The following is a 24,339-nucleotide window of genomic DNA, read 5'->3' on the forward strand; positions in this document are numbered from 1 at the left end:
TGGTTTTGGAAAGACTTTATTGTGCCGCACAAGTGAATACTAATGTGGTATTGCATTTAGTGCACACAAAACAAGAGACAGAGAGATAATAAAACATTGCACAGGAAAACAAAGAATAAAAGTACAGTATATAATTTACACATCTTGTCATAAATAAAGCCTTCACATCAGTGAATATGGAGTGGTTCATTATACATAAAATACACAACTTCTGAGTGGATGTCTGCTGCAGCTCCTGGGTTGTTGTTTTTATGAGGAGAGAGGTTGTGTTGGAGAAAACTGTTGCTGAAAGTAAGAAAAGTAGCTTTGGAATAGATTTGAGCTTTAATGATATAGTTATTATTGGTCCCATCTGAAAAATATATAATCATAATGTAACGCATGTTCGTGCACATTTACTTGAGAAGAGTTTTTGTAAGCACTCTTCTATATATTCAGTATCATCATTTAGGTGCAAGCTAACAATAAACCTGAATGACCGTTAATGCAACACACTGTAAGCTAAATAAATGGACACCGATAATCAAATGCATCTACTCAATGGAAACTAAATGATTCCAATACCGAAAACAGTAACTTCTCTCAGTCCACTGATACACACCAAGTACAGAACTCACTTATCCAATGTTGGTGCTGCTCTTAAAGAGGCCATGGAATATCTTCAATAAATAAATATTAAAGGTTACCCAACTGGTGGAAATAAATTGTAATGAAACGAACAGGACTAATCTCTGTACTTTCAATGAGGATTGCAAAACAGTGATGCAAACCAATCTAACAACGTGAGTTTTGTCCATATTTTTCTCTCTTGCAAAGGAGCTATAGCAACATGCCCACAGATATAGAAAAATATAGAAAAGAAGAATCTCCTTCTTTCTGCTGACAGAAGATTGACATAATCACTCTTCAGGCCAAAGAGTTCAGTTTCAAATTGTCCTTCTCGTCTTTATTGTAAACCTGTTGTGCATCTCATGTTGATGGGCTGCTCTTCATTTTCCACTGCCCTTGCTCACTTCAGAATAAAAGCAAAGATTCAGTTCTTTGCATGAGAAAACATGCAATGAACTGCTTATCTATCCACCACATTGCACATTGCCTGTCCATCCAGACATTTCTCTTGGCTTTTATGCCTTTCTGCTTATCCATGCCTGAAGAAGATGATAGAAGGACCTTAAAGATCACAAGACGTGATGATATAGAAATGGAAAAGCCTTTTGAAGTTACAGCTAAAGCACACCAGGATGTAAGGTAAGTGGTAATAATATACCATTCTTTCCTTTTCAAGTGAGGATGTGCTCCAGAAAGATCTGAAAATTTCTCAACTAGCCTGAAATTAAGATGTCACAAAGCAGTGTAGCAAAGAAAGGCACACGGCTGATAAGTTGGAAGGTGTTAAGTTTTCATACAAACACTAAAAATGAAAACGAGAACATAAAGCCAAACAGCTCACATGAAACCTGTGTGACTTGAAGTGTTTCTGCGTTAGAAGTGGCTTTACATGTTTATTACATATGAAAAGAATCAAACTACAGACTCTGCAGTCAAATACCGAAGCACAAACCGGACGTTAGCAGCAGTATCCCCCCCACCCCCAACACCTCATCCTCCTCGCTGTGGTCAAACAGTTACAACTATGTAGAAGCTCAAGAAGAAAAGCGACTGAGTGATGAGTGCGTAAAGAAAGTTAATACATACAGTACATCGTAAAACAAGTAGTAAAATAAAACTTCACAACATAACTGCAACAAAAAAATAACTTTCTTATGCTCAAATTGTAACAGTGTACATAGAACGGAGCTAATTAGGACTACTATACACTAACACTTTCTTTTGCAGTGGTCAAAACAACAGTTGTTTTAAGGAATTACAATCTTTTTAACCTCTTAACGCATCAGGGATTCATCTTTTAAATGGGATTGTGGTGTCAAGAATGGCAGCATGGCTTTTATGTATATGTTCATTGTCAGTGGTGACTTTTCTTATCAAATGTGACTTAAATTATTTATTTTACTTACAGCCAAATGATACATGTTTAATCTTATCTAATCTCAAGGGCTAAGATTTAATTGAATTCATTATTGAATTGCTTTAAAATGTCCAGTGGTGTTGGTCATGGCCGGTGGCACTGTAAAACCTCTTAAAATCCCAAATCCGAGTTTTTGAAATCGTTATACTCCACATCAAATCTTCTACTGTTTCTAGTGTCAGATTCTACATTTTTACTGGAATGTGTGAGAAACTCTACAGCTACTAACTCCATTTAAGTGTCCTCTCTAAAACTGAGGGAATTAGCCGTGCTGTGAACTCGGTATAACTGACAGTAAGTAAATGGCACTAAGGTCATCTATGATATATTATCATGTTACACAGTTCGACTGGGTGTGTTTCTCTGACATGGTCTTATGTTTGATTATCTGCGTCTCAGATATCCTCTTTTTCAAACTGTCCCTCTGAAATTGGGTCTGTCTAGATTATAGATTTTGAAAAGACCAAAGTTTCAGGTTGACAAAGAAGCGCAAAGAAGAATAAACGGATCAGAGTGAGCTTCTGCTTTTGTCATCACCCAACTTTGACATGTCTCACCAGATATTACGTTGAGGATTCTGGGTAGTGTGGTCTTTGGATCAGTAGGTACCTGAGGTGCCTAAGTGTAAGGCGACGCAAAAGAGCTTCAGCTTAGTTGAGTTTCTTTGTTGTTTTGGTGCCATAAACCTTGAGTTACAGGAAGAGTGGGGAAGGTTGTTCTCTTAAACAGGGGAAAGATGGATGAGGAGAGGGGTTGTATGGATCCCCAGAGTGAAGTAAGGTATAAAATGAGAGGGTTAAGGGGCTCTGGGGTTGATTTTGAGGCTGTCCCAGCCAGCTTGATGCGTAAGGGGATGTGCTGAAGTTCTGAGACTCTTGGTGTGGTTCTTCTCTGGGGGTGAAAAACATCAATAGGTGGGACTAAAAACTCTCTGTAAGGGTTTTAACATCGTGTCTCTAAATGTGCCGGCGACGATGGTGGTGATGATGGCTGTGCATGTCCTCCATCGTGATTCTGCCCCACACACCAATAACAAATGTTTCAATCTCACACTCATTGTCCCCACGAGCGATACGGAAGTAGCCGTTCTCTCCCCAGTTCTTTCCCCAGGAGTTGGCAGCAATCTGAAAAAAAAACGTCAAATCGTCAAATTTAGTACGGATAAAATAGATTCAAAGGTAAACAGTCCCTTTAAAATCTATTTTACATTAGAAAGAACAACATATTTGAGCCAATTAAAGGCTCATTTGGGCATGGGTATATTTTGCACAATGACTTACCCAATATTTTTTTGATGTCCCATCAAAGTTTCTCTCCTCTCCCCACCTGGTGCACAAAGCAGAGAGGATGGTTACTCAAAATGCATTAGAGTAAAAAAAAACTGTAAAACAACTTAAATACAGATAAAAAATCAGCTGTGTCAGAGTTGAAATTCTAATTTTAAAGTATGGATGCTGCCCAACAATCATGTCAGCTGTAAACACTTCTCAGGAATGTGTTAACCTAGAACACGCTTGGCATTATTGATGAAGAAAAGCAGGAAGAGGTATACATTCAAAAGGGGGGGAAAAAATATTTCATCTTGTTAACAACATCCTGAAAACAGTATTTATGCCTGGACACCGTCAAGTTGCACTCCTACATCATTCCAAGCCAAAGAACACGGAATCCCCTTTTCCTTCCACCGGATATGAAACAGGAAGGAGAGGGAAGGTTACGAGGACATGAACACCGCCTCAGTCCCGTCACAGACAACAACACCAACAACATAAAAATGCCCAAATATACATATGTGAATCTGAACTTCAAGGCCTATCTTTAACCTTCTTCCTTGCTGGCAGCATTGTTCTCAGGAAACTTTGGCGAAAGGCCCATACATTCCCATCATGCCTTGCACTTTGCTCTTAGCTTAGCCATTGCCAACTTTTATACGCCGGCGTTGCTGCTCCTCATGATCAAAACATTCTCCTAAAGCAAATTCCCATCCTGTTTTTGCACTCCAGGCCTTTCGTTTCCCAAGAGACCAATCACTTGTTATCTTTCATAAGGGAAAGGATTGCTGGGAAATAGAGTGGCTGGCCTCTGGCTCTACAAACTCAGTAGCCTGCCACCACAACACAGGCAGATGGTGCCAACCTTCTATCAGTGAGTGTATTTATGTACACAGTGTTTCCCTGATTCGAGTCAGAAGTCACATTGACCAAACGCAGACACATTAAAAACGGCTTTGTTAACAAAGATGCAAACTACAATCTGAACCAGATTGGAAAGATGGGATTTGTGCTTGTGACTAAGGGCATATTCACAACTATATGTGTGTTTGTGTGATCCCACATGCATGCCTGCCTGCATATTTATTGGTATGGACAGAGCCAGACAGAATCGGACCACTGCTGATCACTTATCTGGCCTCCAATCAGCTCACTTGCTCATGCTGGGACAATGATGGGCATACCGCTGTGCCCATGTGCCCCGCCCTTCCCCAACGCCCCTAAACCACCTCTGACCTCTTCTCCGAGGATTGATCCCCTCTCTCTGTCCGGTGCAGTCAGGATCAGCGGCCCAGACAATGCCCTTTCCACCACAGTGGACCTCAATGCTCTTTCCACAAACTTTCCCAGGCCCTGGGCTTAAAGGAACGCACCGCTATGGGATTTGGCCTATGAAAACACACTGATGCCTGTAGCTGGCAGGTTGGAGCTCAAAACACTATGTTCTGCCCGCCCTCATTCCGTCCCTAAACCCGTGTCGCTGCTACATCCACATCCACTGACCAAGTGAGTGGTGAGGAATCACAGCGTCAGTAGAAGGAGCCAAAGAGCAGGAGGCATTCAGGAAAGGTGGGAATCCACATCCTCATCCGCAGCATCATTTCACACAATGCATACCTCCACAGTTTATTGACATGCTGTAGAGATGCAATTACAGTCCACAGAGTATGAGCCAGACATGAGTGTTGTGAAACATGGGCATCCACAGTTTTCCAGGAGGACATTTCAGAACATTGCATGCTTGTGAAGTATGTAGAACAAACAAACTAAGTACAGGTTGGAGTGTTTATCATACACATACCTTTACATGCCATATGATATATCTTTACATGATGTGCACATGCAAGACACGCACATGAAAAGCTGCTTGTAAATGGGTTGTATTTTGTCTTCACCAATGGCCAAGCAGATAAAAGCAGAGGCTGTTTTTATCGTAGCTGAGATGCCATGTCTGTAGAAACTAATGTTCGTGGACAAGTTCAGACTCTGTGGTACAGTCAACTGCTCACAAACACACATTCCTCAGCCACCATTAGACCCCCATTACGAGGTAGCTGCTCATTTTTGTAATTTGGAAAGTGAAACTAGTGAGCAGCAACATATCGTTGTCTCGACAGACACAATTTAAAACCAGCTGGATGACTCACGGGTCAAAACCACCCACTGCTCTCCAAACCACAGATAAAAAGAGAAGTGCACTACTACCTGTCTGTCTGTGGACAGTCTACATGATAACAAGAGTGTTTTGGATTGGATGTGGAGAGGAGAGAAAGAGAGGAAGCAGGACGGTCAGTGACTCAGATGGTCAGCTGAGGAGTGATGTTGGAGACACCACAGAGATGCGGCAGGAGAGCCAGGAGGACAGGGGAATAACGAGAGACAGATGGGTGGGGGCAGGTAATCCAGGTGTGTCTGCTGTCTACCCGCCTACATATTTGTGGTCACCGTAGTTACTAGATAGAGGAGCAGGATGGGGGGGGGCTCGTCTGGGGCAGACTGAGGAGTGGAGCCAAGGTGTGTCTCCAAGAGGGAAGCTTGTTGTACACTCTCAGCTGTGTGCAAACACACATGCAGGTGAAGCTTTGTTTCTGATGAAATGGCATCAGTTGAGCATGTAGCAACAGTGAAACCAGACACATGGGGAGTTGAATCAAGAGGGCAAATGAAACAAACAATGTTTTGCACTGTATACTGGTAACTTACCCAGTGATCCTGATTGAGTGTGTGCCGTGTTTGCGGTATTGTGGAGGTTTGGTGAAGCTGACATCAGTGTGCTTATAGATCCCATTCTTATAGACAAAGAAGTCCTCATGGACCTCCATAATAGCTGCAAGAACAAACGAGCAGAGAAAATTAGTTGGTGGATAAAACACACACACACACACACACACACACACACACACACACACACACACACACACACACACAGGCAATATGACTATTTAGGCTGCTTCAACCCATTATTGAAGGGAAAGATCAACATCTTATTCAAACAACAATTAATCTCTAAGCAATTACCTAATTTCACCAAACAAATTCCAATTCCCCCCCTGAGTCACACACACCCAGACATCAGACAGGGCAGCAGTGTGTGAGTGAGTGTGAGTGTGAGTGTGAGTGTGAGTGTGTGTGTGTGTGTGTGTGTGTGTGTGTGTGTGTGTGTGTGTGTGTGTGTGTGTGTGTGTTTGTGTGTGTGTGTGTGAGAGAGTGTGTGAGCTGCACAGCTGAACCTCATTTAATTTTCTTATTCTAGCTCAATAGAAAAAACTCTCTGGATGTAGAGTGGAGAAATTCACTCTTTTGGAGGGACACATGCACTAAATCCAATGGTCTGTAGCTGAGAACAGTGTGTGGACTCCTCATTTATAAACAACTCGCACAATGCATGAGTACACAGACACAAACACAGATCTAGGCCTTTGTGTCAAAGAGAATCACACAGACACACACACACACACACACACACACACACACACACACACACACACCTACCTACATGTGACTCCTCTATTCAAGTGTACTTGACAATGGTCCAGATGGGCACCAGACAGTGAGTCGTGTTAGTAAAGGAAGGTCACTTCAACCACACTGACATGAAGGCCCATTATTTCTGACCAGGTGACTGGGAGTCAAAGTTGAAACATAGGACAAAACCATCACGATGACAGGGTCAAACATGACCTCATCCCAGGTCGGATACCTAACATGAGGCTGTGTTTGAATTTATGTGTCCCTTGGGAGTATATTATTGTTTCGTTTTTTTGAATAACACTCACTTGGGAGCAAATGTTGACACTAAAATATTAACTTTGCCTTACCTTGCACAGGGCCATTATCCATAATCTCCTTCATGATCTCCTTTTCCTGAGAGAGACGATAGAAGGAAGAATTTATAGGCAGAGGAGAGAGAGAAGGACAGGACAAGATTATTGCATGTTAGTGAAATGGATAGGATGAAAACAACCCCCTGGATGTTAAAAGTCAGATAACAAGATTGAGTCCAGCACGGCCCCCTGGCCTTAATGCCTGGCTTATTGACTTCACAGGCCATCGGGAGACAGAAACAACAGGCTGTAATGATTTCGAGAGACATTAGCCGTCATTTAGCAATGATGGATGCTGGCTGATAAAACCACATGTCGGCTGCAGCTCAGTGGTCAACTTTGAATTGGAGGAGATGCAGGGAGCTGCATGCAGAGACGGCTTCTGGAAACAGTTTCAGTGAATGTTACATGATACTTTGTGCTAAAAAGTGAGGCCAGAGGTGCTTTCTACATGAATACATTACTAGAAGAACATTATTAATTTAGATCAGCCAGCTTTTAAAATTGTAAAATAAACATTACACTTTTATCACAGCAATTTGTAATTGTGCCTTTAAATATCAACCAAGTAGAGCTCATAGTTTAATTATTCACCTATTTATTTCTCATTCTATAGAAAATACCAATATACTATAATTCCTATAGTATTTTTAGTATGTTTTTAATATTTTCATTTGCAATTTTTCTATTCTATAAATATATGTTTTACTCTTGCAGTACTTTGCCTGTAATTTAATTTCCTCTTATTATGGTTATTAAACACCAAAACAAAGTCCCTGCATGTGAATAACCTACTTGGCAACAAACCTTATTCTGATTCTGATCAGTCACTCAAAACTTTGCTCTCATATCGACTGACTCTGGTTTATTCAACTCACTATTGTAGCTGAGCATGAATAGATGACATTGATATTAGAAGGTAAACACGGAAATCTAATTCTAGATACACTTTTGAATCTTGATCTTTTGTAGATAATGATTATGGATGATGATAGTCTGCAAATTGGTTTAATTCACTCACTGGCCTGTATATCCAGTGTACATCCAGTACATTATATCTGAATCTATCTGAATCTAACTACAATAAGAACTGATTAAAGTCTGTATTATATTTCAATCAACCTTCCAAATCCTGAATTCAACATCCTGGACAATGACAGTGGCGAACATGCAGGTAAAAGTACAACTCTTTGCCCTTAATTGATTCAGCGCTGTCGACCACTTAATCCTGTACATTCCCATGTTCATTCACGAAGGAGTCAAGCATGCACAAGGAAAGAGTGCGAAAACACATACTTTAATAAACACGTGGGAGAGATTATAGTCTACTGTAGCACGAGGATTTCCCAAAAATGTACAGTGAGCTCATTAAAGCTGCATGTTTACTGTAGTATTGGGAACATGTGCTGGTCGGGTGTTGGAACTGATGAAGGAAAGGTGTACAGGGAATACCTGTTTATGCATGCATGTTTTGTGTTTGTGCAGTGCTTACATTGGATGAGAGCCTGTAGGGCGGTGTGGACTGGTAGATGTCGTTTTGGTAGTTGTGTGTGTTGGGGCAGCGCTGTGTGGCCTGCCTCTTCCCCCGGCCGACGGAGCGACTCTGCATCATACAGCGGCCCACCTCCACTGGTGTTTGCTGTGGGGGTCGGTATGGATAACAGTTTTCTGTCACCACTCTGTGAGGGAAGAGGAGAGATGGTAAGATGTGCCTAATCTTTAGCAGGTTGTTACCAAGTAATCGGCAAAAGGTATTGTATGTTGCTTTGCTTTCTTGTTTTCTACTGAAGATTAAATAAAATGAAGTCTTTACCCTCTACGCCGGAGGTACCACCAGGCTCCATCGATGCGACCCCCATCACACCCTCCTTGATTGCGCGTGTCACAGGAAATAAGATTTTGTGGGGACAGCTGAGGAGTCATGTGACCCATTGACTGGATGGAGATTCTGTCTGATGCCACAGCTAGTGAAAAGGACAGGCTTTATTACAAAATGTTTTTTTTGTTTTTTTTATTAAAACACTGAAAAATGTGTTGTAAAATATGTAGGATTTCTTTCAATGTATAAATGTAACAATTTGTGTCTTCAGGAAGTTTAAGCAATCATAAATAATGGAAAACAAATATCTGCAAAGAAAGGCGATATATTTCAAACATAAAATTGAGGAAGACTTTTTGTGGTCAGCACATTGTCATGTCCATTTAAGATAAAAGTATTGGGAACTAGACATCAGTGTTTGGGTATTTTTTTTGTCTTTTTGAACCAATATCACCTCACCTGTCAAACATGTCAAAGGTTGTGACGCTTTCACAAGTTTTTGTTCTATTTTCTGCCCTTCCTTTACGTCTTATAATGATATCCCATATTTCCCTGCATTTTTTTCATGTATTCTACCTGCAGTTGAGAAAGCCCAGGATGCAGCACAATTGCCCTGGTCCAGCGGTTCATGAATCTTTCCTGGCCACTTCTCTGCTGAGTTGAAGTAGAGTGGCAGACCATCACTCTCAGGATCCATGTTCATCTGACAGAGAGGAAAAATGAGTCAAGTCAAGTCAATAGAGCTTAATCACCGCTACACTCTCACAGAACAAGCCTCATTCAGGAAACATTAATGTTTCTCAGTGAAAACAATTGTTACCATAAGTGGCAGACCACAATGTTTTAACCAGGATTGAGAGCAAAATTGAGGAAATAGTGGTTCAAACCACCAACACAGAGTTGCAGCACTGGGACTTACAATGTAATTATTTGCCCACAAACTAACAGCTGCAATTACTACTAGTACTTGTGGACGGCTTTGTATGACAACTTTGGAACCCGGGCAGATTACATAAGTCTGCTAATCAACCCTCCAGTAGAAGGGACTTATTCACAAGCACTTAGGGCCATTTGGCCCAGTGTCAATCTCTGTAGAATAGACAGGAACTTTGATCCCGGTCCTCTCCATGAAAGTACGAGGCCGTTTGGTTACATTGAATCAACTCTTTCATGGAGGCACCAATGTCACTGTGATGATAAATCCTAATTAGGATGATGGAGTGCAAATATCTTCCTGATAGCGCATGTTCACTGGCAGATGCTTCTCACATACCAAACATACTCAATCTATTAGTCTCCACTCGAGGTTGGACGCTCTCTTAAGTACATCTCTCTCTCTCTCTCTCTCTCTCTCTCTCTCTCTCTCTCTCTCTCTCTCTGGCTCCTGTGCAGCATTCCTCCGATTAATAGCAAGGTATTCAAAGTACAAACTGCCACCTGATGCATAACTAAAGAATGCGATGCTGGTCTGAGACTTGTAGTTATGGAAGGTCAAGGTCCAAAAGACAGACACCTGAAACACCTGACATAAAGGTTTGATAAAAGCGTCGAAATGGCCAGCAAGAATACGTCTAAATACATGAATTAAATTAAGTAATTCATGAATTCATAATTTTCCATCCCTTACACAAGAGTCTACATACAGACATGAAAGGACAGTGGGACAGAGAGATTTATGAATGGGCTGCAAGTCTCTGATCTGGTTCCTGGCACAGGTAGGGACACGCTGACAGCGGAAGGAGGGGGAGTTGTAAGGTTTTTAGGGTGGAAGTAGTCTTGGAATGCTGGGAGAGGTAAACAGGGGGAGTGGGGATAGATGGATGGATGGATGGAGGTGGGGGGGTGCAGACTGACTCCATCTTTTCCATCTGATGTTTTGGTTCCGTCTTATGTAATCTGTCTGGGTGAAATATAAACAAAGACTGAGCGGATCAGAGTGGGCTGAGGTTCCAGCCAGAGTCGCCATCGCATACCAACAAGCCACCATAATTAAGCGAGAAACGTTTTGATCAGCACTCCTTTGTTGTAATAGGTTTCAAATCTGCATATCACAATAATATCACAATATCACTCACAGGAAGTATGCAGGAGGCTTTAAAGAAGTGACAGGCCACAACAAAACTGTAACAATTCACAAATATGACGTCATACAGCTTCAGTGGGAACAACAAATACATAATATGGGACGTATGGGACTTTAAGGTGCTTAAGTGAAAATACTTTTTAAAGTGGAATTTTAAGGGGAAACCCTGGACTTAAGAGGTTACACCCAGTAACAAGTAACACGATATTCTTCAAATCCCTGTATGAAAATTTTCTCATGGCACCTTTTAAAAGCAAGGTCAGAGGTTAAAGATCAGCTACAAAACAGTGAGGATGGCAAGGTTTTTATGACTTGCTTCAGAATATGAGTCTCAACACTGAACTTTGTGTCTGTGCCTTCGGAAAATTGACCCTGTATTTCTTTCTTTGTCCTATCAACCCCAGAATTAAATTGTAGGTATGAGTACTGTCCTGTACCTGCATCTCATTCATGTTCATAATAGTCCTGGAGGGTCTCTGTGTGCCCAGGCGGTAGCGGATGCCCTCGTCTAGAGTCATGCCATAGAGCTGACTGTAGTTGGCTGCCTTCCATCTGAAAGCACAAACCAGGAAGAGAATGTGTTTGTCACCATGTGTGGTAAAGATCTTTTTGTAGAATATCATGTCATCAAGTACGCGTGGTAATGCAAGTCGTGTTTGTTTTTTTACCCATAGTTGCCTCTGTTAATGGCGTGGATAACATCCGGCTCCATCAGACAGGCGTTCTGCTCACACTCCCATCGTCCTGTGGTCCCACATGTACTGCAGAGGACAGACAGACAGACAGACATTAGGGACAAAGAGTTGAGACCATTAAAAGGCATTAGCGGCTGCAATTACACAAGTTATAATTTTCATATTTATGCTAAAGCCAGTGAGGTCAACCGCTAAAATAGAAGGACTATCTAAGACATAGACAAATATTCAAGGGCTCAGTGGAATTCCCAAATAAGAAGTTAATTGAGAGAAGAATGTCAGTAACTGGAAAAAATGGAAAAAGAACAGGCGAGGGAGTGAGAAACAGAGGGAGAGGTTAAAGGAAACATTCAGCCTTTTAAGGCTGCAGAACGAGGATCCATTTTTGGTCAGAAGGAAGCAAAAGAAAAGTCAAGAAGATAACAGAAGAGATAGAAGCAGGATATTAATGATGACGACAATGTTGACTTTGGGGATGCTCAAAAATAACTTCCAATGTGTACTTTCTGATGACTCACTGTGAAGAAGTGTGTGTTTGTGTGTGTGTGTGTGTGTGTGTGTGTGTGTGTGTGTGTGTGTCTGTGTGTGCGTGCATGCGTGCGTGCGTGCATAGCCAGACTAGCAGTGAAAGTATCAAGATCCTTCCTTACTTAAATAAAAGGACTATTCAAAGTCAAATTCCTGCATTCAAAGTTTTATCGGCAAAAATAATCTAAATTTATCATATAAAATAAATGTAGTGGAGTAAAAAAATTATTTCCCTCCAAAATGCTGTGAAGTATAAAATGGAAATGCTTCATTAAAGTAAAGTAAGAGTACTTTAAAATTGTACCAGACAGAGAGATTACTCACTCACCATGCACTTCAGTTAACCTTCCACTGATACTTCAAAGTCAATGATTTGCTGCAGCTAAATGTACAATTTCACACAAGAGTTCCCTAAACTTGCTGATTAATTGTTTGAAACTACAATAATCTACAGGAGATTCCATCACATATGGTTCCTAAAAGCATCTGTCTAGATCAGGGGTCGGCAACCCGCGGCTCCGGAGCCGCATGTGGGTCTTCAGCCCCTCTGTTGCGGCTCCCTGAGTCTGCATCCAGACTAATAAAAATAAATAGAAAGTTTTAACAAACAAAAACGATTTCCATCCACACGGCGTTTCAGCATCGTTTTCGTTGTAGTCTCCGTCCAGACTACAACGCCTGAAAACGAATATCACTTGACTATTCATGTACACTGGGCATGCGGGTGGGGCCGGTGTAAACAGGAAGTAGACTGGTTGCTCAAAGCCGCTACGTGACTTCAGACAGCCGCTCCGTAGGTCTGATAACGCCCCTCACTAATCGCTACAATAACAGCAGCTTCCTCCGCAGAAATGCAGACTTTAACTGGACAACAGCTGCTAGTAAAGACAACAAGGTCAGCAACGCCTGTAATCAGTTGTCCATGTTAAATTAACCCGGTAGTCATAGATAACCAATGGTGTTGTTTGTGAATTTCCGGGTAAGGGTCACGTGATAGGGGTGTGACGAATCAGGGAAGGACACGTCGTGACTGCTAAGAACCAATCAAGTAGCGAATGTGGGTGTCTACATCTACTGTGTCACTGAAAATATATATTTTTTAATATCTTGTCAACTAAAATGTGACATCTTATTACGTCGCTGTCAAGCGCCTTTCCCTGCAGGTGGCTAATCATGATTTGCAGACCCCCGCTCTCGGTAAACTATCAATGGATGAATCCCAAAAAAGAAAAGTCATCGAGGAAAATAGTGAGTTTAATTCTGCGTGGACATATTCATTTGCTTTCACTGCCAATGATGCTGGCTTACCTGTATGCTTGATATGTGCAACAAATTTAATGTAGAAAGACAATTCCAGAACAAGCACACAACATTTGCTGAAAAGTATCACGCTGGAGATGAGCGAAAAAGAGTGATTTCTCAACTGCTGCAGCAAACTCTCCTCTTCATAAGAGTTTGATATTGTTATAACAGGTAAAATAGCAATAGAATGTCAAGAATTGTCTTTATTCTTGTCCTATATTTTCATAAATACAACAAACTATAGTTGTTGTATGTATAATATAACTATATTTAAAACTTTATAAGCTGTAATATCGAATAGCTTTTGTGGCTCCAGACGAAATTTGGTGGAAAATGGCTCTTTGGATAGTAAAGGTTGCCGACCCCTGGTCTAGACACAACAAGACAACGGAGGCCTGTCCTTTATAAACTTTATATTTTCCAACCAGGATGGAATAGAATATTAAAGAATAATTACAGAGATAATGCAGTGATTTACACACAACTTTTCTAAATCATAAAACTATTGGTGGGTCAACTTTTATGTCTAAATGTATTCAGTAGATATTCTTCAATGTCATGCTGTTTCATAATGAATTGTCTATTAATAACAAATATGAACTAGTTATATAATTAATAAAGCTTAATATTTTGGGAAACACACTTTCTGCCTATACAATAAATAAATGAAGCTACAGCCAACAGCTAGTTAGCTTGGCTTAGCTTAGCATAAAGACTGGGGGAAACAACTAGTCTGGATTGGTCCAAAGGTAACACAATCTGCCTACCAGCATCTCTAGAGCTCAATAATTAACACAAAATATCTTGTTTCGATAATCAGGATTTAGTTTTTGGTTTTATGCTAACCTAAGATAACTGACTGGATAATTTCCTAAAATATCAAAATATTATAAGTCCATCACAGCACGCTTTATCAGTAATGCAAAATTCCATTGCTCTCTGTATCTCAAAGTTGGTCCACTTATGACACATTAATCCTGACTCGACTAGATTTAGGTAATATGCAGCATTTAAATGAAATGCAAACAAGCGAGATTCTTTCATTACTCTTTGGAGATTTGGAGATTTTAAAGCTTTATTGATGTTTTCTTGGTTTCTCGGTTGTCTAACTGTAAATATTATTTTTCCCAGGTCCCTCTTTCTAAGACTACCTGGTTAAATAAAGTTACTAAGCCACCAAAAATAAACAGCTGCAAGGTCAGCTGCTGTTTCAGGAATAACATAATAAATGTGTGCATTAGCGAGAGAGAAAGAATGAGGGGTGTTTCCCACAGAGGCGTGTATAGACTTCCAACCATAAAGTCTACTGTACATTTTAGACATCATGTTTACAGGGAGGAGAACCTGCCCAAGAGGATCATTAAACACACACACACAATGATGAAGAGGCCAAATTCCCCTTCAGTCACACTGAACCTACAGAGTGTGTATCACCTCTCATACTGCACTCCTCCCTGCTGGGTCTCTGAGACATGACCAAAAACAGTGTTCAAGCACACACCCACACACACTTATACACGCACGCACGCACACACACACACACACACACACACACACACACACACACACACACACACACACACACACACACACAGCGGCAGAGTTTAAACCGTCTAATGGCTGTGACTGGAGGAAAGAGACAGTGACCTTTCACCTCTCTCTCCAGCAGGAACACATACATGCAGCTCAAAAACAACAATAAATTCACACAGTAATGGTACTGGACATGCACACAGGGACAGGCATAATGACAGACTCATGGAGACAGGGGGACAGAGTGTCAGTGGAAGGCCAAATTTCACATTCTCCGTCACGCCCTTTATTAGAGAAAGACACCATCTTCACCTCTGGGACCGTACACACACAAACACACACACAGACACACACACACACACACACACACACACACACACACACACACGTGCATACATACATAGAAATACACACACCTGGATGACATGCGGTGCATTGTCTTGCCAAATCCTGCCAGATGAGTAGAAACAACAGAACCATGCTCTGCATTCAGATATGACGTATCTACTTAATCTGAGAAACTAGACATCAATTTAGAAAATCCAAGCTGGTATTAGTTGTTGTCCAATCTGAAGTACACACTGAAAGAGCAGAGCTGCTGCCAAATCATAACAGAGATAGTTGCTCCTTCAGGGCTGTGTGAGCAGGAGGCGCTGCGTTTCAGATCATTTGTAGCAGATAAAGAGTTATCAGGATGCAAATAGCTCAGGGAAGAAAAAGGTCTCAGCTGGGTTTATCCCATTAACACAACAGAATACTGCCACACATATCATGCTGTATCTTCACACACACACACACACACACAACATAAGCATTGCTTTAATACTTCATGCTAACTTCGGTTGTGTTTCTATGCTTTCTAGCACATACACAATCTGCCCAGGAGTTATTTCAAGCTGAAAGACAAAGTTTTACAGATTGCGATACTGATGATCAAAGAGCAGCTTTACTGTATCAGTGATGTTTGGCCAGTGGTTAGTGAAGATATGGAGGAGGTTAGATAACAGTGAGCGGGAGCTTGATTACTGCTAATGAGAGACTTTGGAGGGAAAAGAGGGAGAGCTGCCTGTCAACTCAAAGCGGAAGCCCTCTCCTCCACCCTGCAGCCCTGATTCTGAGAGGTGGGAGGACGCACATTTGGGAAATTAATAAGTGGAGAGAGTAGGAGTAGGAAAAGGGAGTGTGTGTGTCCCTCCGCGCCAAAGCTGTGGTGCAATTTCTCAAGCATCCATGTGTATTGCCTTAACAAGCACGTGTGAGAGCGTATGTGCATAAGACTCTTTTGTTTGCCAGTGAAAGGGAGATGTTTTCTGGTGAACTAGGACACTGGAGGTTATTTTTAACACGCAGCTTCCACAAGTATTTCCTTTAAGGAGAACGTTCGCCCTGCCATTTATCAACTGCCATCCTGGCCTATCTACGGACCCATCAGACCCTTTAAGCCAAACCTAATTGAGCTGCAATGATAAAAGTCAGACTTCAGGCCTACCAGATTGACGCAGTACAGCTTTTGGAGTCAAACAGCTGCTAGGGTTTTAAGTGGAGATCAGCGGGGTCAGCGGGGTTTGGGTAAGACATGTCATGACAAACAGTGTGTTCTTGATGCATAAGGATAAATATAATACAAATATGTACAAATGAATGTTAAATCAACATCGGTGTTCATGTTCACACACGTACAAAGGGTCTTTGAGGAACATCAAATGACACAGATGAGAGAAACCACAGTGGAGGACAGGTGAGGAATTAAATTTCCCTTTTTCCTGCCTTCTCCCACTTGACTTCCTCCGTCTCCTTCCTCTAGGTCAAGATCTGCTTTACCTCTCCTTGACTGTTAATATTATCACGCAGAAAAATGTCAACAGCCACATGGACTCTGATGTCCTCAGGGTGTAGAAGGCCATGGAGATAAAAATGCACTTTGCTGTCACTGAGAGCTACTCTAAAATAATGTTTTCAGAATAGCTTAAGCTTATGTCAAGGTTGTAAAGTGAAGAGATGTTTGGGAAATTTGTCCAATTGGAAACATAATACAAGATTGCCAAGGAGCTCTAATCAAAGAGTCAAAACAAGAATACATGAGCTTCGTAGTACAAAATCCAGCCTCACTTTTGTGCATTAGAGGAGAGTGGATTTGTATCCACATCAAAGTAAGAACAGTTCAGGGGATCAAAAGAAAGTCTCTTTCAATTAAGGTTAAATCGACCATGTTACTCAGTAGGCCTGGGGGATATGACCGACACTGTTGGAGAAGTTGGCACTCACAAACACATTGCTACTAGATGGAAAACATTAGCATGGGGCCTGTTTTGATTTATCCTCAGTTATGCAGCTACTGTTCCTCCTGTTACAGACACAAACTACCAAGCTTTTCTTCACAACAGCTCATAACAGAGAAAGCTTTGGAATGAATAATAACCGACTTTATCAGTATTAGCTGTTCAATACATGGACTCTTAAGTTTAAAAGCAAGACTAAATATTGTTCTCCATAGTTTATTAAAACAAAGCAAACTTTAAGTGTGTTTTTCTTCCTTTTCTATCTCATTACTCTCACACTGAACTATGGGCCTTTTTCACAGCAGACATTTTGACTTGTCATAGCAGGAAAAATATGACTAACATTAACGATGGCTCCGTTCTATTAAAGTGTCCCAGTAAACCATCACAGTGAGCCAGCATGCACAATACCAGTACCCTGAAACTGAAGCAGCCAAATGGAATTCCGTCATCATTCATTTTATTTTTTACACCTGTGCTTTTCCTACTGTTTGTATTCCTGAAAAAATGACCTGTTACAGACAAAGACACACATTAGAGGAAGCGGAAGTAGACAGGGTCAGTGTGTGTGTGTGTGTGTGTGTGTGTGTGTGTGTGTGTGTGTGTGTGTGTGTGTGTGTGTGTGTGTGTATAAAGATATGAAGATCATGTGATCAATATAACCAAAAATATGGATATAAAAACTCAATATGATGCCACGCAGTGTACCAACATATTTTGTGAACCCACCAACTACAAATCCCAGAGGTTTTAAGAACACAAAGTACTGTGTCAGCATGAAATCAGGAGAAATGTGAGGAACAACACATCTACAATTTGTTTCAATGGTGCATCCATAAAAACTTGGCATCTTGGGCTTCAATGTTTCACTCAGCATATGCATGCAATGGTTCATGTGAAGTGTTAGAACAAGTATACACAGAGCATTTAGATAAAGTGAAGGGAACCATGTTTTTCAAGCTTTAAGCCACTTAAAAGGACATTTAAGGGAAAGCCCAGGATTTAAGAGGTTGAAAGAGAAGTAAGAGGAAGAAAGACAGGGTTACATACCATAAATTGCAGTTCTCTTTGTATGTTTGCCCAGAAAAGAACTTGTTTCCATTTCTTTCACAGGTGCCTGAGAGGAGACAAAGAGGGGTAACTTAATATATAAGCAAATACACAAATAGGAGACAGAGATGCACTTATATGTAAAGCACACACACTTAATACGATACAAACATACTGACCAAATTCCTTCACTTGTGATCACAGTAAAAAAAGGGCTATCACTAACTCCTAAGGTGTGTGTGCAGAGTGTTTATGTCTTTGTGTGAGTGTACACACAAAGAATATATGTGAGTTCTAAGGAGCTCTGAGCTCCAGTAATCCAGTGTAGGAATGTGGCGTTAGCTTCTTTCCTGCCTTCCCAGGCTTCCCAGGCCTTCGTCATGCTTTAACCAGCTTACGCTCTACTTCACCACCTCTAGTGAGACCGAGGAAAAAGGGCCACAGAAGAAGCCTACCATTACATCCCCGATTAAGCACCAGAAAATCATTAACATTTGTGAGCTGCAATGGTCTACTCAGCATCGTCACAAACAAACCACAAACAAACATAGCTTTAGCATTTCATTTGGAATGAATTTGAAGTTTGAACCATGCTTACTTACAGCTTGTGAAACTAAACTGGAGTTGGCCTAAATATTCACAATGAGGTTTATCTACATACTGATTTACAGTGGAAGGTGCTGTCAGTGTGAATTATCATATGGAATTTACGGCATGAGCCGGCTGAGAATTTACAGTGTGAGCAGGTTTCCTTGTCTCTGGTGTGAGGCCCAGAGCTGATTGTGTGATTTATGACTGAGGCCCTCTGTTACCCATCATCCCCCTCACAGCTGTCTCACCCAGTCTGTCACAACTCAGTTACTGCAGAGCTCAAGTGTGTGAAAAGTTACTCATTGACATAGAAGGACTTTATATAGAGGACTTCTGTTGAACTGAAAGTAGTGGTTTCATGTAAAAGGTTACATGGCATGAAAGAGGCATTTTTTTTTGTAAGCAAATATTAGAATGTTATACACTGACTTAGACGAGTGAATGAGAAAAGTCCAGTTTAACAAAGCACTGAATATTGAGTCACGGAACCGAACAATCTGTGACTGCAGGGCAGCGATAAGAGAAACAATCAAAGACTGAGACAAATACGTCACCTCTTTCCTTTTGAAGCGCCATAGCCTTCCTTCAGGCTTTTGTAGCTGTGTGGTCAGATATGTGTGTGTGTGTGTGTGTGTGTGTGTGTGTGTGTGTGTGTGTGTGTGTGTGTGTGTGCACCCTTAAACATGCATTAGTGTCCCACCCCGTGACACCCCTACCTTGTCGTCCAGGTTACACATACCTGTAACGACCCTTCTGTCTCCCGCCCCACACCCGTTGTCTGTGTCCCCCTCCCTCCGCATACCCCACATTCTTTCTCTTGACCTCCATTCATCCCTCCATCCACCCCTCCTCCCTCTCTCTGTCTGGGTTAATAAGAAGCCTACTGTTCCCTGCTCTGTTTGCAGGTAGTCCTCTGCTGTCGCAGGCACATTTTACACCTCTGCAATAAGAGAATGGAGTTATAACTGTGTGGGGAGTCAAAATAGGGTCAACTCAACAGTTAGATAGACTGTAAAATGTGCTAAATCTGAACTTTTCTACACAAACTATCACGAGAGGGTTTCAATCTTTGCTGAAGGGAGGGTAATCTGACTTTTTTGGAGAGCAGGGGAGGGTCTTTTATTTTTCTCTCATCCCATATTTATACTTTATTTCAGCCTTACCTTTTAAGATTTATTAATGAAAAATGGGCCGAACAGACATAAAAAAGAAGGTATTTATGTATCCAATAATTGTGGTATGGTCCCTTATCTTCAGCACGTAACTTTCTTGTGAGTTTAAGGAAGCAGGTATGTAATTGTAATTTCAAGTGTCCTGCTGCTTTGCGCTGTGATCCAGCACAGAGTCTGTCAGTGGGGTTCTGTGCTGCTCTCTGACTGACTTTAATTAACTACGACAGGCCCTCACACACCTATAAAACTCACCAATACACACACAAACTCATTCGCTTGTGCACTTTTACTTACCTATGAAAGGTGGCTCCACGCCGAGACAATGTCCCCAGAAGTCAGGGCAGCAATCAGCGATGGTCCGGTTGCAGAACAGGTCGCAGTAGCAGATGGTGTCCAGGTAGGGAACCGTGCACAGGTCGTCTCTGCCGGGGCAGCAGCCTCCTCTCCTCTGGCAGTAGGAGCCAAACGGGTCTCTGATGCCTCCGACGTGGAGCGGACTGGCGAGCTCCCTCTTGGTCCTTCTTGACAGGATTCTTTCAGTAGCGCTCGCTCCCACCACCAGGAGCAGCGCCGCTACAGACAACAGTAAGAGCTTCATGATAAATCTGTGAAAGGAGAGATAGAAGATTTTTAGATGTTAGGTAAAGGTAACATGATTTAATACATGCCCTTCTATAATCCATTCTAGCAATGGACATTTACATGAGGGAGCAAAAAAATGTTTGTGAACGTTGGCCTGCTTTTCCCCACAAGAGACAAATGCTTCACACTCCACCGGAAGAAATGGGAAAAGGTCGCACTGTGAGCAGCATAATTGGGGTATGACTGCTGCCAACACATTATCCACCTCCCGCTGTGTAATTCACAAACACACTGATGCATATGCACTTAGTAGCACACACACACACAAAAGATGCATTTAAACAGACCTCGCAGGAAACCCACGTGATCCTTGGAGATCCTCTGCTCATTTTTCCAACTTTCCTTTCAAGCAACCAAAACAAACAGCAGCTAAATATGTAAATGCACTCAGCAAGAAAGTGAGGGAAAACAAGTATGTATGAGGTCTTTAAACATGTTGAACGATGTATGATGGGGTCGCTTGAGGTCTCAGGTGAAAGGTTCTTTAGCTACCATTTTTTTATAATTCTCAGCCCTTAATGTGAGTCTCACATTATACTATATTTTTCCTAATGTGTGCTGGCATAAAAACAGTCAATCCTGAACTGTTATTATTTTCACTAATGCAGCACTGTTTGCATTGCAGGGACACATACATTCAGGTGCACTACAATCACCCTGTAATTAAATGTTTTACTTTATCTATGAGGGACCTGCCAGTGCAGTTACCAGGGTGAGGGAGGGGACATCATTGTCCCAGATTAACATGCTATCTCAGTCCCGGAAATAAAGTAATGTCCTGCTGTCAAAACTAATCTGTCACACTTGAGGAAACAGTCTGAATGAACAGACAGAGCCCACATCCAGTATTAGTGGTCCTCAGAGACAATAGCGGTTATCTAAAAACCATGCTGGGGTACAGTAACAGGGCAGGTAGAGGGAAACTACATGATCACACTTGGGCTCTGGCTGGTTACTCTGGTATTAGCGGACACAATCAAGAAAAAAAATCAACACTTTGAGTGATTTAAGAAATTAAACACGTCAATAATTTTACAAACTGCTATTAAAGGAACATCCAAGCATTTTTGTCACCAGACCGTGATTTTTTTTTGTCAGTGACTTTGAAGCAAGAAGGTGATACTGTTCCTCTAATGGTTTTAATTGTCACACTATGACACAGTATTTTCTAGCATGGGTGTACACACATGTAACACCTTCAATGACCAGAGTTAGTGTGTGTGTGTGTGTGTGTGTGTGTGTGTGTGTGTGTGTGTGTGTGTGTGTGTGTGTGTGTGTGTGTGTGTGTGTGTGTGTGTGTGATCGAGCAATCCACAACTCTCACACTTAACAAAACGTCAAACAAAATCATCCATATGTATGGTTGATTGTGTGGATGCGTGTGTGTGTGTGTATTGGTCTCAGGTTGCTGAATGTGTGAGTCTATATGGGGCCGGACAAAGACAAAGGGTTGGAACGCTGCTTACATAAATAGCATAATTAATTATCCAATCAGATCTCAGAGCACAATGGACACACATAAAGCAGGACTCCGGAAAAGATCTTTGCTGTCCTGTTTTCTGCATGACTGCCCCTTTAGTCGAAACACATACACACACACACACACACACACACACACACACACACACACACACACACACAGGCATATGGCAGCATGGGATGGCCAGGTCTCCTCTTAACACAAGTGTTTTGTTGTGGCAGACTGAGCAGTAGTGCAATAAAACACCCACCAGTCTGCTCAATAAGCTGCTGAGGCCTTTAGGTCAAACTGGAAGTATATTTGATTGTGTTTGGTACAGATCTGGGGGTGACTGTGGCTAAGTGGAGAGCAGGGCCACCTTTCAATCAGAGGGTCGGTGGTTCGATCCCTGGCTCCTGCTCTACTAGTCTCATGTCAATGTGTCCTTGAGCAAGACACTTAACCCCAAAAATAATTATAATAATAATTGCTCCCGTAGCTGCGTCTACGGTGTGTAGATACTGAATTGTAAGTCGCTTTGGATAAAAGCATCTGCTAAATGACCGTAATCTCATCTGAAGCGAGAGATTTAAACTGGTGGGTCCATCTTCTCAGCTCATTTTTGTCTTATGAAACAAGGTTTAGAAGATGGCCCATCAGTGCTCCAGACAGCTGTAGCCAAGCTACTGATCAAACACTGCAGCCACAGGACAGAACAGAAAGGGCAACCCACACACACAGACATGCATAAAGTGCATACACACATCAAACAGTAGAAGGAGAAGAACTGCACTGTCACAAGTCTCAGCTAGACCTTCATCACCGCTTCAGGACCGTGTTCACAACTTTTACCTGCTTGATCTTAGTAAACTGAGCAACACTGTGAGGAATCTCCGACAATGTGAAAAACCCAGACAGTTATTTATTAATAGGTCAGTTCACCTACATTATATAACATAAGGGCGGCACCTCTTTGTAAAAACAGTGTCCAGATTAGTGTTGGCAACGCACAGGCCTCTATGTGAACACAGACACTTCTTCTACAGATGATAGTCTCTATAAAAGCTTTTAACAGCATGTTGAACATTTGAAATGTAATGTCATTTTTTCAAATACGTTCATCCCACCATTGTAGTGAAAGAATTATTTGGGAGAGATATATCAACATCTGGACAACTAAAAACCTAAACTATCTGCATGGCTACTCGAGGTACATGAAAAGAATCACCAAACCTTTAATGATATACTTTATCCTATTACCCCACTCTTTCACTTTCCTTCACACAGCTGAACTTTGAGATATCACTGCACCACCCAACAGATAATTCAGGCATCTTGGCTCAGTGTATCTGCGTAAAAGCCCTTTTTAGCTCCCTCTCACACAGTCCTTGACGATCATTTGTCCAGCTCTATTTTTAAGACACCCACCAGGTCAAGGAGAACAGAGACCATTTATAATACCGTGCAGGTGTCTCATGAGGCCAGCACCCTTAACAGGTGAGTGACGTGATAACTGGTCTTTGTGTGTTAACAGTCTCGTTGTGAATTACACAAGAGGAGTCACCACAAACTCACTGTACTCAATAACCTCTTTAAAATAAATCGCAGTCTCCCACTTGTATTCTTGAACCTATTAATAACTTGAATATTGTATCCTACAATCCCACACCCAGAAGGTAAATATATCGTAACAGTAAAGACTTGACTTAAGTTCAGTGCTTTTGGCCACATGAAGCACAGTGGAATTAATCTCAAAAGAAATAATGTCAGGCAAACATATATATCAAAAGAGTTTAAAAGATCCCATAATTCGTTAAGATATTTAAAGTAACATGGGATCAGTATCAACTGTACTGTGATGTTAAGCCTGCACCTGCCTGGAGTCTGGTATTAAGAAGGCTGCTGTTTGAAAAGTGAAGAAAACTTTTGCTACCTTGATTTGAGAGAAAAATGCTGGCGTGGTAATCCGATAGAAAACTGCAGAAGTTTGCTGGTGTGTTGCTCAGGAAGTCCTCCACAGGTAGAGAGGTAAAAAGTCTGTCTCTCTTGTCTCTGTCCCTCACTC

At 41.6% G+C, this 24,339-nt stretch overlaps 1 protein-coding gene across 1 annotated transcript; it reads right to left on the reverse strand.

Moving 5' to 3' along the window:
* tinagl1 (tubulointerstitial nephritis antigen-like 1) lies at positions 1-24,339 on the reverse strand. Its single transcript, XM_068728490.1, has 12 exons — positions 24,208-24,339; positions 20,468-20,778; positions 18,411-18,477; positions 11,692-11,784; positions 11,461-11,575; positions 9,517-9,643; positions 8,935-9,085; positions 8,614-8,800; positions 7,116-7,161; positions 6,001-6,124; positions 3,307-3,352; positions 1-3,150 (listed from the first exon to the last, which is right to left on the reverse strand). The coding sequence occupies exons 2-12, from the start codon at positions 20,769-20,771 to the stop codon at positions 2,983-2,985; spliced, it is 1,428 nt and encodes a 475-aa protein (XP_068584591.1). The 5' UTR covers positions 20,772-20,778; positions 24,208-24,339; the 3' UTR covers positions 1-2,982.

This window comes from Cebidichthys violaceus, unplaced genomic scaffold (genome assembly GCF_023349555.1).
Source record: "Cebidichthys violaceus isolate CVI_PGR_0920_01 unplaced genomic scaffold, fCebVio1.0.p SCAF_42, whole genome shotgun sequence".
NCBI classification, from domain to species: domain Eukaryota; kingdom Metazoa; phylum Chordata; class Actinopteri; order Perciformes; family Stichaeidae; genus Cebidichthys; species Cebidichthys violaceus.

What these genes read in the sequence shown, in the direction of transcription:
- tinagl1 (XM_068728490.1), bottom strand. Translation starts at nt 20,771, where the DNA reads ATGAAGCTCTTACTGTTGTCTGTAGCGGCGCTGCTCCTGGTGGTGGGA. An exon ending in CCTACAGGCTCTCATCCAAT is followed by an intron (nt 7,162 to 8,613) that starts GTAAGCACTGCA and finishes CGTCTCTCTCAG; the next exon opens with GAAAAGGAGATCATGAAGGA. An exon ending in GGACATCAAAAAAATATTGG is followed by an intron (nt 3,151 to 3,306) that starts GTAAGTCATTGT and finishes TTTTTTTTTCAG; the next exon opens with ATTGCTGCCAACTCCTGGGG.